The sequence below is a fragment of the Aptenodytes forsteri genome, unplaced genomic scaffold (assembly GCF_000699145.1).
Source record: "Aptenodytes forsteri isolate BGI_AS27 unplaced genomic scaffold, ASM69914v1 Scaffold296, whole genome shotgun sequence".
Taxonomy (NCBI): Eukaryota; Metazoa; Chordata; class Aves; order Sphenisciformes; family Spheniscidae; genus Aptenodytes; species Aptenodytes forsteri.
In genome coordinates, this window is record NW_008796181.1 from 2,889,192 (window position 1) to 2,904,400 (window position 15,209).

The 15,209-nt window shown below is 40.2% G+C and overlaps 1 protein-coding gene across 2 annotated transcripts in view; it reads left to right on the forward strand.

The window, feature by feature from the left end:
* Positions 1 to 15,209, forward strand: part of DPP6 (dipeptidyl peptidase like 6) — a 433,849-nt gene that overhangs the window by 334,296 nt on the left and 84,344 nt on the right. For both annotated transcript variants that reach the window (XM_009287806.1, XM_009287807.1), the window contains exon 8: positions 5,904 to 6,024. In XM_009287806.1, coding sequence (XP_009286081.1) covers positions 5,904 to 6,024 — 121 coding nt within the window. The remainder of the gene's footprint in view (positions 1 to 5,903; positions 6,025 to 15,209) is intronic.

Genomic DNA, 15,209 nt, shown 5'->3' on the forward strand with positions numbered 1-15,209 from the left:
ATATGAACTGCATTGATTGACTTTAATTGGACTTGGGAGCACCCAGCACACCATAAAAGCTGCTGGAGAATAATGCCCTGAAGTTAGGCAGATTTTATCTTCCTTTATGTCTTCATCGGTACCTGCATCTCTCTGCTGAGTCTACGTGGCATCTGTCTAAGGCAGACTAGATCATGCCGTCTACCAAAGGCCACAGGAAGTCCTGCACAAGATGAGACAGTATTGAATCCTACCAATGTACATTGGCAATGTACAATGGCAGATGTACAGAGCAGGATACATACAAGAACTATTTTTCTTTTTTATTCAGCAAAAAGGATTTTACAGTAGCTATACGTCTGCCTTTGCAGAAGAAAGTATGAGCTCAAGTAAGTATCATGTTGAAGCTGACCATGACTCTGACAAGAAACAGATCAGTTAGACATGCAGTTCATGGCAGGACAATGCACATTTTGGATCTCTTCTCTCCCCGTCTTCACAAGCTTATAATAGTCTACCTGATGTGAAATAATTACAGTAAGGATGATTTAATGGTTAAGGCATTGGAATAGAGCTCAAGCTACCCAAGTTTGACCCATGGTTTTGCCAGTCTTCCTACGTGACATTTAAAATAGGATTTGCCTGCTTAAACATAGGCTCCTAGAGCACCTCATCTGAATAGCGTTAAATGTATGCGGCCTCTAGATGCTGCTCTGTGAGAGCAGAGGTTTCCCATATGTCCTGTATCATATCTGCTAGATGTTTTAGATGCATGAAGGGGCTTAAAATGGCTTTAAGTGCCTATGTTTGGGCAACTGAATCTTGTCTCTGTCTCTCATTTTTTCACACGTCGAACATGTGAACAGTAGTACTTCTCTGTCCATTAAAATGATACGCTGTTGGGGTAGGGACTGTCTTTTCTGTGCATTTGTTCAGCAACTACAACAGTGAAGTCCATGGATAATTACCTTTACACAGATATTTTTTACTGATTCTGCAAAATAAATATAAGCATTTCTGAGAGATGCACAGAATTATAAAATGAATCTGTTATTTTATTTATTCTGCAGAATGCGCCCTCAGGTAAACTGGTTTGCCAGCAAAAGAGCAGACTTCTAGACAAGGAGAAAAAAATAAAAGAAGGCTTTAACATTAAAACCGGAAAACAATGAAGTACATTATGTTGGATGAGCAGAGAGTAGCATGTTGATTTGTAGTTATATTTCCCCACTCACTGAGTCTTCCATTTTGTGACTCTTTTTTTAGCCTCCAAGGAAGTTTGGACTGATTTGGAATTTAAAACAGTGTCAAGGCAAGACTTTGTGCCTGTCTATACATGAAGGTCCATTCTTGTTGACCAAACTCTCCATGTTAAATGGCCAACCTTTCCATGTTAACTAATCCTGTGGGCTGGCCTTGCAGTGTGGAAGGCTGCCTTCTAATTTGTAGGAAACATTCACACTTCTACAATGTGCTAATAATTTAAAGTAATAAGCATCCAGGCGTTAACTTTATGCTTGGAGATGCTAAATTTGAGTGATGTCGCTCATTCAGTTGACAACGTATACATGTTAGAAATGACAGGGTAAAGAGAACATAAACTTAGAATGCCACCCTACAGTTGGAAAATAAATAGAAGCAGTAAAAATGCAGATTAATGCATATGACTTTATTTTCTCTTGGTCTGTGAAGAAATAGGAACTTCCCTCACCTCTTTGGCTGGAAGGAAGGTGGGTTGAACAACTGTAAGAGGAGGTGTAGTATTTATCTGCTCAAAACAGTTGGTCACTGTGACTTTCGCAGTGGTCTTAAAGAGATTATTTTCATTAGATTCCTGAAAAGGTCCATAAATTAATCCATTCAAAAGTACCAGTATTTTAATTACTGCAGCATAATTACTAAATACCACCTTGGGTTAGTTTGGTAGAGAACATTAATTGAGAAGCCCTTAAGCACTTGCAAAAACATTTTAAATGAATCCTCCTTAAATCAGCCAGTGTTGTTAAGGCTCTTGTATGTTTTAAGTTAATTGTTTATTTTGTTGTTAGTTTAAATATTTACCTTACTGTATAAATTTATCTTACTGGATAAATACTTAATCTTTGACTTAAAGTTCTCCTCCTGTCTCACGCTTGTGGTCCAACCAGTCTAGTATTTTTTCTCCAATATTAGTCATGTCACACAAGGTTGTCAAATGGTTTGAAGTAATCAGTTCTAATACAAGTTGCAAACAGGCAGAGATTTCTTCCGAGCCCACATGAATTAGTGGTGTGTTGATACCTGAGGCTAAAGCAGTTATATCTTATGCTGATAGTTTCAGGTGACATCCTGAGCCACATAAAGCCAACAGCAAAATCCCCATTGATTTTTATTACCCTGGGATTAAGTGAATGCATCTTAAAAAAACCCACAAAAAACAAAGTTTGTCTTAGTCCCCCTGGACGTTCCAGTTATCTTTGTTAAGTATTTCATCTTTTGAGCATCTATTATAACATCCAGCAGGTAGAGAATTAAGTTCTTGTCTTCTGTTACATCCAGTGGCAAGGAGTTCTGTGTGTTAATTCTGATTTCATTAGGAAAAATATTTTTATCCATTTTTAAACAGCTTTCTTCTAGGTTTCATTGGTTTCCCTGTTGTTTTGGAGAAATGAAAGGGTGAAAACATCCTTTTCCTTTTTTCTGTTTCCTCTCCATTATCTTGTAGAGCTTATGTCTTCCTTTTTTATTCTATAGAGTTAGCAATTTCAGTTTCTTCAATCTATGTATGGATGCTTCCATTCTTCTTGCTTAGAATCATAGAACCATTAAGGTTGGAAAAGACCTCTAAGATCATCAAGTCCAACCGTCGACCCAACACCACCATGCCCACTAAACCATGTCCCTAAGCACCTCATCTACACGTCTTTTAAATACTTCTTTCAGAATATCTTCTCTTTCCTCTGCGTTGAATGTGACATGATGAAAACGGACATGGTATTCAGCGAGGGGGTATTTTCCTGACATAGCACAGGTTTATTTCCTATGCCATTAGTTGTGCTCATTGTTGGACTTTATGTGCTCTCCCTGATAAAAAGCATATATATAGCAAGAATGCCGGGGTTAAAGTCTTGCTCAAATCTGCACACCAAAAGAGAAGACAGCAGAAATTTTGTGTCTGGTCTTTGTCTCTTGTACAGAGAGGCATAAAACTGAGCTTGACTCCTTCTGTTGTCATTTTACATTAGTCTAGAACTGCTATGTAAAGCAAGCATAAAATAATGTGAAAGTGATGTCCATACATTTTTTTATTATTTTTCTTTACTAAAATTTCTTTTCCTCTAATTAGCTGAAAGGATTGTGGTCATTTGATAGAAAGCACTGCTTTGATATCATAAAACCAAAACAGTAAAAAATATTATATAGGTATTTCATTATGTCATCTAATATCTTTCTAACCCAGAATGTGAAGTAATCCAAAGACATTTCTTTTTGATTAATAACAGAAGTTCAAAAGCTTTTTCTTAAATTATAAGATACGTTACACAGAAATCTTCCTTGTGCTGCTTCAGTTATCTTTTATCTTGATTATGGCTGACATTTTTAGGGTACAAGGCACTGTAGTTAGGAGGATAATTTTAAATTCTCTGTGAGGTGCTGCAGTTTGGCTCTGAATTGTATGGGAGACAGTTTGAAGTCAGAGCGCTATATTATTTTTCCATTGCAGCTACTGGACACCTCATGCAGCCTGATTAGTGCAAGGAAGCTTTGAAAGACAAAATAGTGAAGACAGAAAACATTGCAATGCTTTACAAAGCAAAGGGCAGGAACAGGTTGTCAATCTTTATTTTTCCTGTAAATTCATTTAAAATTTAATACAGTACAAAATATTACAAAACCTTCATTTGCTGGGAGAATCTGGGCAAGGGAAGGGTTGCATTGCTTGAATAACTCCACTTGATTGTGTGCCTGTTGCAGAAGAGGCACCCCCAGCACGTTTAGCTTTGGGACACAGAGATCTGGATTTGTTTGGGCCCAAAGTATCTTATTCTGCTCAGTCTTCCTGATTTTTATGTACATTTAAGCTTCAACAACCCTCCCATATGCAGACTAGCTAACACAAAATTCTTTACTTGGCATCCCTCATCTGGCTCCTCTGCTTACTAAAAATCAAGGTGGGAAAGAGAATGTAGTATCTTCCACAACATATTTTTTGCTTTCAAAAAATATTAATTGGATGCAGCTTTTCTTAGTTTAAAAGGAATAAAAGCAAGCTACAGTTTCAGTCATACTTTTTACCTTTAGACAAACTCGCTATAACTGCTGCCAAAATTAAATTAGGATGTATACTTTCTTCTGGAATCTTTCCAGCCCATCTTTAGGTGAAACACATACCGTAACAGGATGTGAAACAGAAGCTGAAAGCAAATATTTTTCCCAGTTCCGTCTTTTCATGAGTGTAACATGAGAAATTGCATTCTAGTATCATGGTAAAGATACTTAACATTTATTCCAGTATCTTCAAGTGTATAAAACCCCATCTGTAAATGTCTACTAAATTATATTAACAGTTCGTCTTTCAGTCTAAATGGCTTTCTGATACCCTGTTCAGTACATCTTTGCAGTCTGAATGGAATTTAAAAATATTTTAAAAACAAGAGCGCTACTTTGAGCAGGATGAAGTTCACTTTGGGGATCTGTGTCATCAATGACAGCAAAACACAGAATGTAGCATTTAACCAGATGATAAAGACTGATGCCATGGAACAATATTTTTTTAAATGGCTGGCTAAAGTTTCGCTCACTGATCAGCACTTAAACACCTAAATAAACAGCCTGATTCCCAAAAGCATTCTCATAGCAGTAGGTCTAATGACTCACATGAAATTGTCTTTAAAAAAAACCAGGAGGCTTATTTGGGAGTCTTATGTTAGGCTCCTTTCCTGACAATCTTGATTTGAAATTTTTATGATTGATAAGAATTTTATATTTATAAATTCTTGTCCAAGATGGAATTGCTTTCCCACAGACAGCACCAGCTGTGTGAGCAGGCGTTTGCAGAGGCAGGCTTAGGTACCTGATGGCGATCCTTGGTGTGGGCCTGTCCTTGCCCTCCCGAGGAGCTGTGAGGTCCCATGACATTTTGATCATGTAATCTTTCAGCAACCTGAATCCACTAGATTTTTGCAACAGGAGGGGAGAGGTTTCCAAAGATGGGCTGGGGGTTATGGCAGCTGCATCCATGCTGGCAGGGAGGTGAGACCCCATGGGTGCCTTTGTCCCATCCACCCTGATTCCTGTAGGAAGGTGACCTGAGGACCAGGGCAGGGCGGGAGGTCTGGCACACCCCTTCGGGTCCTTGGAGCATGTGCACCTGCTTCCCAGCCAAAACACCAACCTCCTCGTGCCTTGTTGGCCAACGTGCTGCAGTCACGTAGACTGCCCCCTATTCAATAGCACATGTTGTCTTGTCGGATCTGCATTAAAAACTGGATTCAGATTTATGTAATAGGTTGCCAGCTGTGTTTTAAGGAAGCAGGAGCAGCTGGAAACAAGCAAGAAGCCATTTCCAGTAGCCAGTTCAGTCACCACACAGCATCAACGTCAGCTCTGCAAACTGCTACTGAACCACATTTTCAAAATCCTGAGCGATGGCATTCTTCATTTCATGCCCTCTAACTGCACTGTTCAATTTCTGAAATGAAGACAGGACCGAGAAAAATAAAGCTTGTATCAAAGGACCAAGGCTTCAGTTTGTTTTAAATTAGCATCTTTCTATTAGTTGATGGCATTGGAAGCAAGCTGTGGAAATCTTTTTTTGACAAAAGACGCTATAAAAATGTGATATGTGGTTTTGTACTGCCAATTATTGTAAAAGCAAAATGCAACATTTTATAATGGAGCCACTGCTTAATGCTGTTCTCTTTTTCTTTTTCCCTTCAAATCAGATATTTATCTTTGAGAATAACATCTATTACTGTGCCCATGTGGGGAAACAAGCCATCCGAGTGGTCTCCACAGGAAAGGAAGGTGTTATTTTCAATGGGCTCAGCGACTGGCTGTACGAAGGTAGGACACGACGTTTAGGGCAACAGTTAGTTATGAGTTTAAGTTACGCTCTAGATTTACAGAACTGGCTGGAATTAGACTTTCAGCATTGCATTTCTGGGGACTGGTGGAACACGGAGCTGAAAATCTGCTATTCTAACAGTTGTCTGAAGTGCTGGACTGGAAATAATGTGAAATGATGTAAGAATTCTGTTTTCAGACTGTTTTTCTTTCCCTTAGTCCAAAGGTAATAAATCACCAAGCTTTAATGAACAGAACTGCTTCATTATTTAATGGCACTTGCAATCACTCAGAGACATGCCAGTTTTCAAATCACAGAAAAGGACAGAAATGGGGAGGGAAAGGGTTTTTATTTTAAAGGAAGGAGCAAGGAAACAATTTTACTTGATTGGTTGTTTTCCACAGCACTAGGTGGTCCCTGGAAGCTGCCCAGGTCCTGCTACCTAAAAATTTTCTAAAAGCAGACAGGTCCTTACAGTAATTGGCTTCATTCCCTTGAAAATGGGCCTGATGGAGTAGAGGGTCATCGCCGGAGCACTGCTTTACTTTGGTCCTTTCAGCGGGCAAATGGCCGTTTAGGTGTCTGTGAGCCGCTGCTTGCAAAATAATCTCACCTGCTCGCTAGCTTAGGAAAGGATCTCAGCCACCCCCAGTTCTTTTGGGGGATGTTATAGGCTTTTCAGCTAATACTTTATCAGAATTAAAATTAAAATATATATATGACATATATGTATAAAACATATATATGTATAACATGTACACAACATGCATCCCTCTCTCTGTTGCTGGCTAATGCTGCCAGCAGTTCCTTTTCACGAGGATCCTGGTTTTGGGACCTGACAGTGTCTCTTTCCTGTGACACAGTTTCCCTCTAAAGTCACACTTTCTCCTGCAGGTCCCAGCACAGTCCCAAGCTTTTCTTACCTCTACAGAAAGAAGTGTCCAGATACATCTATTAACTGTGCCTTGTTGGCTGCTCCCAGTTTCCTTGAGGCTTAATGGAACAGAATAAGTTGTAAAATGCCATTCACCATTACTTGGTGTAAAAATATGAATCGCTCCTTAAATTGCTCTGTATCACAGCTAAGCTGGGGCTGTTGGACTCAAAAATGAGGGAATTAAAATAAATTATTTTGTTTGCGACTCCCAGAGAAGCTGGTCCCATAAATCAGTGTACAAACTCATCAAACACATCAGTGGAAAAATCTGATAGCAGTTTAGATTACTTTTGATATTTAAATGTGTGTTTATACTGTACCACAGAATATTTGTAAGTGAATGTCCTCCTTGTGAAGCACTTTGTAACCAGAGGAGTGGCTAAGAAGTTACAAAATACTAATTTTCTTTAATTTTTCTTTATTTATTAATTTGTTGCTGAAGTTGTGGGCAGGCCTGTTTGACTCTGTAGGTCAAATATGCATATTAGTACCCGTATTTTGCTGATAAACATCGTTTAGTACATAAGGTCTTCTCGTAGAGTCTCGCACACAGTACCATGCTGAGAGGAGTTTGTCAAGCCGGTGAACTCCAAGCACCCCGCAAGCCCATGATGACACTTGTTTTGCTGACACATATTTTTATTCAATTACGGGATTGCTCAGGCAATTTCTTGGCTGACATTGACTTTCAGGTTTGTCCTTCATAAAGAACTTTCTTGTCAACTTTATGTTAATGTACTGGGATAAGAAATGAATGTGTGATCAAATACAGTCTGGTTATACCAAGCCGGGTTCTGTAACCTCTCTGAGCAGCATGTACAGAGCAGGACCACTGAACCTGCTATTCACTGGGAGTAGGTTTTGCAGAAGTTAGGATATAGCATCCCTTTGGAAATGTCACTTTGTGTCCAAGTCCGGTTTATATTGAAATAAAAACTTCTCTTACTTCACCAGCAAGGTGTAGAAGGACCCACGGGAAAACCTGAGATTCCCATTCCCAAGTGATGGGGTGCAGAATCCAAAATCAAATCCAGAGCTGGACTGTCTGAGCTGAGCTCCTTCTCTTGCACTACATCACTTGTGCAGTCCTCATGGAGGTAAACCTGGGACCGGATTCAGGACTGAGGATTCGTGGCAGATGCCTGAACAAGCTGTGGGGCCGTGGGATCGGATGGGTCTGCAGTGTTCAGATGTCAGCTTTCTGCATGCACGGATGGATGGAGAAGGATCCCAGAAGAAATTGGGTATTGCATGGTGGTAAATGGGTAAGGACCACTGGGAGGTGGATGACACCTCCCCACCGGAGTCCATGGGAATTCAGGCATCATTGTCAGTGAGGCTGAAGTGAACCTTAGCAGCAGCTGGGATGCTCTGCCGACACATTGTTATCGGCGCCTTCATTTTTCCAATTTCTCTCCTTTTCTTTGGTGCCTTCTCTTCGGTGGGATAAACTGGAACAACATTTTAAATCCAAACTTACTGGACTGGAGTTGCTTGAAATCTGGGCAAAGATTGAAATTTGCCATCTCAGGGCTATTTTTTCCTCTTCCCCCCTTCCCACTGACATTCGTAGATGTGTCTTCCCCCCCTCTCTAACAGAGCTGGGTGGGATGTTCAGCCCCATGTTTGTTTGCACTGCCGCCGTCTCAGCGAGCTACTGGGATGGATGCTGAGCATATGTAGAAATCTCATTCCATCTGTGCAGCCATCATCAGCAGATAGTCTGCAAAGGAGCTGTGAGAAACGCTGAAACGGGATCACAGAGAGTTCAGCACACTCCTCTTCCCTCGCGTGCGCTTTTTGTTGCTGAAGTTCACCACTTCCAGCAGCGGCAGCCGAGCCTCCCCGCAGCACCCGATGGGTTACTGCGACAGCTCACGACCTGCTTCTCACTTTCCCTAAACGCAGCGCAAAAAAACCCAACCAACAACTTGGTGTGTTCTATTTGAGGAAGCCAATTTTTACGGTCTTTTATCATAATCGGCAAGAGCACATCAACAAAAATCCGCCCCACCTTTTCTGAGAGCTGTTTGCACAGTGCGCTATGCAGATGACAGTCCCAGCGTTGCCACCATTTGGGGTAACTCCTGGTGCTTCATATGAATGGTAGACCCAGAGGGAACACTTTGCTTCATAACGTGATTGCTTTTGTCACGACAGAATAGACACACTGTACTATTAATCACAGGTTTTTACTAAGTCCGGAAGCAGAGCAGATCTAGAGTAGATTTGACAGGCTTTTTGCCCTGGAAAAATGCAGAAGTTCATTTCAATTCCAGTTAAGCTCTGCTTTTGTAAATCTGCCAAAGGGGAAAAGATTTATTTGAGGTATTTATGCTGATCTGTAGACTTTTGATAATATAGTGAAAAACATTTCAGATCAATCAGAGCTTAATCTACTTAGTGCATTTAGCTGGAAGGTTATAGATTGATACATAGATTACTGTAACATGAAAGCATAGATTAAACATGGTTTTTATTACTAAAATAAGCATTGACAATGTTTTCATAGTCTGACTTAACATTTTCAGAGCTGTGCCTGATAGATGCTTATACTAAAATGGAGTGATATCCTATAGAAGAGTTTAAAGTTCTGCAGCTGAAACCAGCTAAGCATTTAAATGCATAGCACTAGCAAAGAGTGTTTTATATTTCAGTGTGCTGTATGATCGTTGTTGGTTTGAGAATGTGTTTTAGCAACAATGAGGCTTAAAGATAATTTTAAAACAAGTGGTGGTATAGCACAAAGTACTTTCAAAGAGATAGGATAAGAGTATTTATATGTTCTTTAGATGTATAGAACTTTAATAAAAGTAATGTACCTTTTAAAAAGTAAAGTGCAGGTAAAATTAATTTCATTTAAACACTTTGTTAGTGCACTCTTGAACAGAAATGAATTCTGTCATGGTGTAATTAAAGTATCTTCACTTGCTACCAGGCACTTGGAGAGACTGTTCAGATGTTGTGAGAAAGGGTGGCAGCGAGGGGCTCTGCCAGAGGTCACCTGCGTGATCCCGCTAAGTGACAAAGAGAAGGTTGTGGTGTCCCTGTGTTGCAGTTTGGAAGCTCATTGAGTTTGGGATTGTGTGATGCTGAATCCTGGGGAGAGGGGCAGGAGAATCTCCCTCCGTGCTGGCGTGCTGCTGCCAGACCAGGGACACCCCAGCAGGGTAATTCAGGGTCCCTTTACGTGGCTTTGCTGAGCAGGACAGGGACCTTTTCTGGGCTGCACTGCTATAAAGTCTTGGTGTGACCTCCTTTGAGTAAGTCTGTGTTCACAGAGAGAGGTAGACGACTTCTGGAGTTATGCTCTTCTGCTAAGCACGCGCTTGGAAATCATGGGCGAGCAGGATGCAACACGGTGGTGTGTGCTCCTGGCACCAGTGGGAGGGGAAGGAAGAATTTTCACCTATAGATGGTCCTATCCCACCCATAGAGTGTGAAACTGAGGGTTTTCCTTGTGTTTTGCTGCATCTGTCCTCAGATGCAAGAGTAGTCCCTTAGAAGCTATTCTGCAGCTTGGTCTGTGGGACACATTTTTGATTTTTAGGGACTTTGGTTGCAAAAGGAAGAATTGCACGTGAGTTACTCCCTCATCTCATGTCACTGTCAGAGCGATCAGAAGGGTTTGTCATGTAAGTCTCAAAAGATCATCTCAAAGTAAGCATCCCCGTTCCAGACTTAGTCCTGACACCGTCGCTGTGATGTCTGATCTGGACTTCTCCTCATCCTCACATCAGAGAGAGCCACACCTGGCAGCCAAGCACCAGCCCCAGCTTACATGGCACGCTTTTAAAACTCTTATGCAATATGAGCTATACGTCTCCATCATTTAAAATTGATACTCTTCTCTGTTGAGCTTAATGCACAGCAGTGTTGCTATGCTTTATTTTTGGCTAGGGAGCAAGAGGAGGAGTGAAAAAAGACTCTTTTTCAGCGATGATTCGTATGCCTTATTAATCTTCATTCCGCCTGCGTCTTATGTTATCACCAACAGATTCTCTTATGTGACTTCGCAGTGACACCTGGTGGGAGAGGCCAGGATGTCATCGTCATTAAGACAATGAAACTGCAGAATTTTTTGCTGCAAGATCTAATAAAGGCTCCCAGTTTCCCCTCACATACATTTCCCTGAAACTCTCTCTGAGCTTATGGGAACTACACATCCAAAGCTACTGGCTGATTCCTGCTAATACTGGTTCTGTTCCTTTTCTAGACTTTATAAAGAGAGGAAAGAGAACACAGTAATAAAGAAAAATCTTTTCCATAATTTAATCAGCATCTCACAAAAATCATAGGGTATATTTAGAACATGTATGGCTGGTCTCAGAAGTGCAGTGCCTGGTAGCAGCTGCCAAATCAAATAGCAGTAATTTTGAACAGTATCTTTTATGCTTATAGTATTTCAAGCAACTGAAGTAGATACATTTCTTAAGTTTAGAAGTATTAATCCTGGGACTCTGGAAATGGCCCTAATATTGGGAAAATGCTAGATAAGGCTGCTGAAACAGTGCCTTACCTAATTTGTCCATGTGCTCAATTTTTCATTGTATAATATGAGAGCACTGAACTCTGCTTGGAAACAGGAACTTTGATGATCAGTTTATACCTGAATTTGAAAAGGGACATTCATAATTAGGCTGAAAGCAAGTAACTCCTAAAATTCCTGTTCAGTGTCACCAGAGAACGAGATCAGATATCCTAATATTTCACAGTGTAGGGCTAACCTTTCCCAGTAATTAGTAGCTCCAAGACGTGGTGGGGGAGGATGAGATGAAGAGTTAGACTGAGTCATCACTGAATTTTTTAAGATACTCTGTATAAATAAATCTCTTGCCAAAAGAATGCTAAAGCCAGAGCTCCAGACAGTAAAAGGGGCCAGCCCTAATGGGACTACAAATGATTCCTTTTTGACAAGATATCTGAAGAATCACTGGGACAGTGAATACAGATTTTAATTTGTTTTTAAGAACTTTCACATTTCCAGTCACAAAGAAAATACTTCACGGACATGGATAAATTTGCAGTTCTACACATCTGCTATGGGGTCAAGGGGGATAAGGAAGCACTTGGAACTGGGAAATGGCCTCAAATGGTGCCACAAATGCACCCCAAGTCTAAAAATCACTAGTTTGTCCTCGGGTACGTGCTGATGTTATTCAGGGCTTTTGGGGAAGCTGTGTAGAATTTGCTCCCTCATTTCTGTGCTTGTTCAGGTGAGGGAGCAAAACCAGTGTGGTGCTTCAGTAACATTGTCACCATATTAAAATAGAAAGCTTTCCTCTGTTTTGCACTTGGGGCCATACAATTCCCAGTTAGCCATTATTTAGCTGCCTATTGAAAATGTAGGTGACTATTTTTTGGTGCACCTTTATTCGCATGCTCATTTATACCAAATGTGCATAAAATCTGGGATTTCGGTTGCAGTCAAAATAAGAATGAAGAGCAGCTCTTGGCCTCAACCATGTGTTTGAAGTGGATATTTGCACTGTACATAATTCTGTTGCAAGGAAGATGAACTAAATGCAACATTATTTTGCCTTATTCATGTTAAAGCAGAGGAAAAGTGAGCCTTAAATTTCACCAGATCATGTCATGAAAGGTTTGGTAGAAGTTCTCTCACCTTCTTGCTTTGGCGGAGGTTCCCCTGCCATAGGGAAGCTCACATTATAGATTGCATCACTAGGAACAGGCTTCTGGCCTTTCTCAGTTGGCTAAGGTCAGGGAAAATTGAACCATTTACAATGCACATTGTGAATGCCTGCCTAGAAATCAGCAAGCTCCTGAAAACTTTAAAATGTGCTGTTATCTGGACTGGCTTCAAAATCCAGCACTGCACCACCACAAACTTTGCCAGCTCTAGCCCAGTCTTTAACCTTGCCTTTCCGCAGAAGGTTGTTTGGAAGGAGGCTGTCAGCCAAACACAACACCTGTCATCCTCTAATTTTTGGATGGCCACCATTCAGGCTTCAGGATGGCTTTTGGAAGGAAAACAGAATATTATTTGCTGTGGTCAGTGATCTCCTTGGGGCAGTGGAAGGAAGCCAGATGTCCGTCCTGATGTCGCTGGTCAGCCAGCAGCTGCCAGTACTCTAAGTCAAGAGGTGTTTGCCCTGAAGCTTGCACTCTTCTTTCACAGAGGTCCTATTTAAAAGTGCATTTCTTCAGGAAGAGCTCTGAGCCTTGATGCTTCTCTTGGCATCATGCTTGGAGGCAGGACCATGATGGTGGCGCAGCTCAGGCCAATAAGGGAAAAGAAAATTCTCCTTTCTAGAATTAGGTACTGTGCTTCCAGATATAATGCCAGCCTGGTCACAGTCAGAGGGAAAACTTCAAATAAGTCTGAACTGTTTTTATTTTATTTTAGGTAGTTTCTCATAGTTCCATGCAGTCTCTTGCAATTCATTCTTTGCTGGATGAAATTGTTTCTTTGTTGGATGAAAACATCCAATCATTGTTGGATGATTTCTATATACTTGCAGTAATAGTAAAAATAAAAATGTCATACTTTGCTGTTGCCAGTATTTTAATCTTTGAAAATAAGGCAACACTTGTCTGCATTGTAACAAACTGTGAGTGACTTGTTCAGGTCTGCTTGGCTATGTGATTAACGAGATTATTGAAATTTATATGAAGCTTTTCCTGAAAATAGATTTGCAGTCTATATAGCAAACATGAGAGCACAAATTGTGTTCAGTTACAGCAGTTTAAATCCAGACTAAGTCTTTTGATCTCTGCAGATTTAGTTGAGATGTGCAACTGCCCGCAAAATTTAACCAGGTAGAATGTCTTCTCTTTTCCGCTGTTATTTCACTGCTACTTCTTTGTCAGGGATACAGTTACCTCTTCAATTACCTTATGTGAGAAAAGAGCTACCCAGTTTGCAACCAAATTAAACCCAATTAGTTAGCTACTGTTCTGCTTAAGCAAGAGTACGTGAATAAAAATGAAAAATTTGACAAATAAAATACGTAGAACAATATCGGAGTATGAAAGTAGCACCTGGTAGGTATCTGAAAATAGATATTGTATCACTAAGTCAAATATTTCCAAAAAATGGTATATTAGAAGTTGTATAACACAGCTATTATGGTTTTCTGCTTGTACGTGAGTTCTATTTCTCTGCACCAAATTCATTACAGTAGCCTTGAGTTAAATACTCTGTTGGAGATCTGTGTCCCCATTTTCTGATTATGCTGGTATTTTTAATAACTAATTAGTATACTAGCACTTTAAATATAGCAGAATAGATTTTGACCTGTGCCATGATAATCTGAAGTCTGGAATAACTCCACGGAAGCTAATAGCGGTGCTCTGGATCTGCACCAGGGTGCTGAATGCAAGGGTCTTGCTGTAATATTCATGCTTTGTGTCCACTATCAGGGTTGCAAAGGAAATATCTTAAACTGACATTATTCCCAGAAAAGAGAATGTGAATGTTAGAGAGTATTTGCAAATTCAGTCAAATTTGAGAGCTATGTTTTTCCTCCATAAAATCTTATCTGTGGTTTGATATGATAAAACACAGAGAATACATTTAGGTGATCAGGTTCACTGCGGATAAAACAAAAATGCATCATTTCTGTGTCGATAGAATTGAGCTTGGGGGCTGTGACACACCTAAGAGTCTTCCAGGCTGTAGAAAGTTGTAGAAGATTAAAAGAATTGGGTTAATTTGTACAAAAACTATGTACATTAATATTGGGGGAAAATATATCTGTTAGGGCATGTTGCCCAGGGAATCTGTAGGGATCTCTGTCCTGGGGGATTTTTAAGAGAATTAGACAGATTTTTGTTACAGGTTGTTGAGATCAACATCAATCCTATTTCAGTGCAAGGGGGAGATCAGAAGATTTCTTTGGGCTTCCTCTAGACCTACAATTATATGATTTTATGTATAGTATTGATGGCTTTTTCTGATCTCTTTGCAGGTAGACATGTTGGCTCTGAGATTACAAAGTCACTGAGAGCTTTTGGAATATCCCTCCAGAAGTTACAGAATAGCTGCTTTTATATACAATTGGGTAAATACACATAAACTCCTTGTACAAGATAGGTGTAGGGAATGGCGCTCTCTATCATGATACATTTATATTTGCCTCATTATTCCCCTGAGGGAAATTGGTGGTTTTCTTCTTCTGAGGGTGTCCATGAACTTTTAAACATGTTTTAAAGAAAAAAAATAAGATTAATATTTTTAAAGTGCTGCATGCTGCAAGTGATTAAAAGGACAGAAAATTCCCCTGA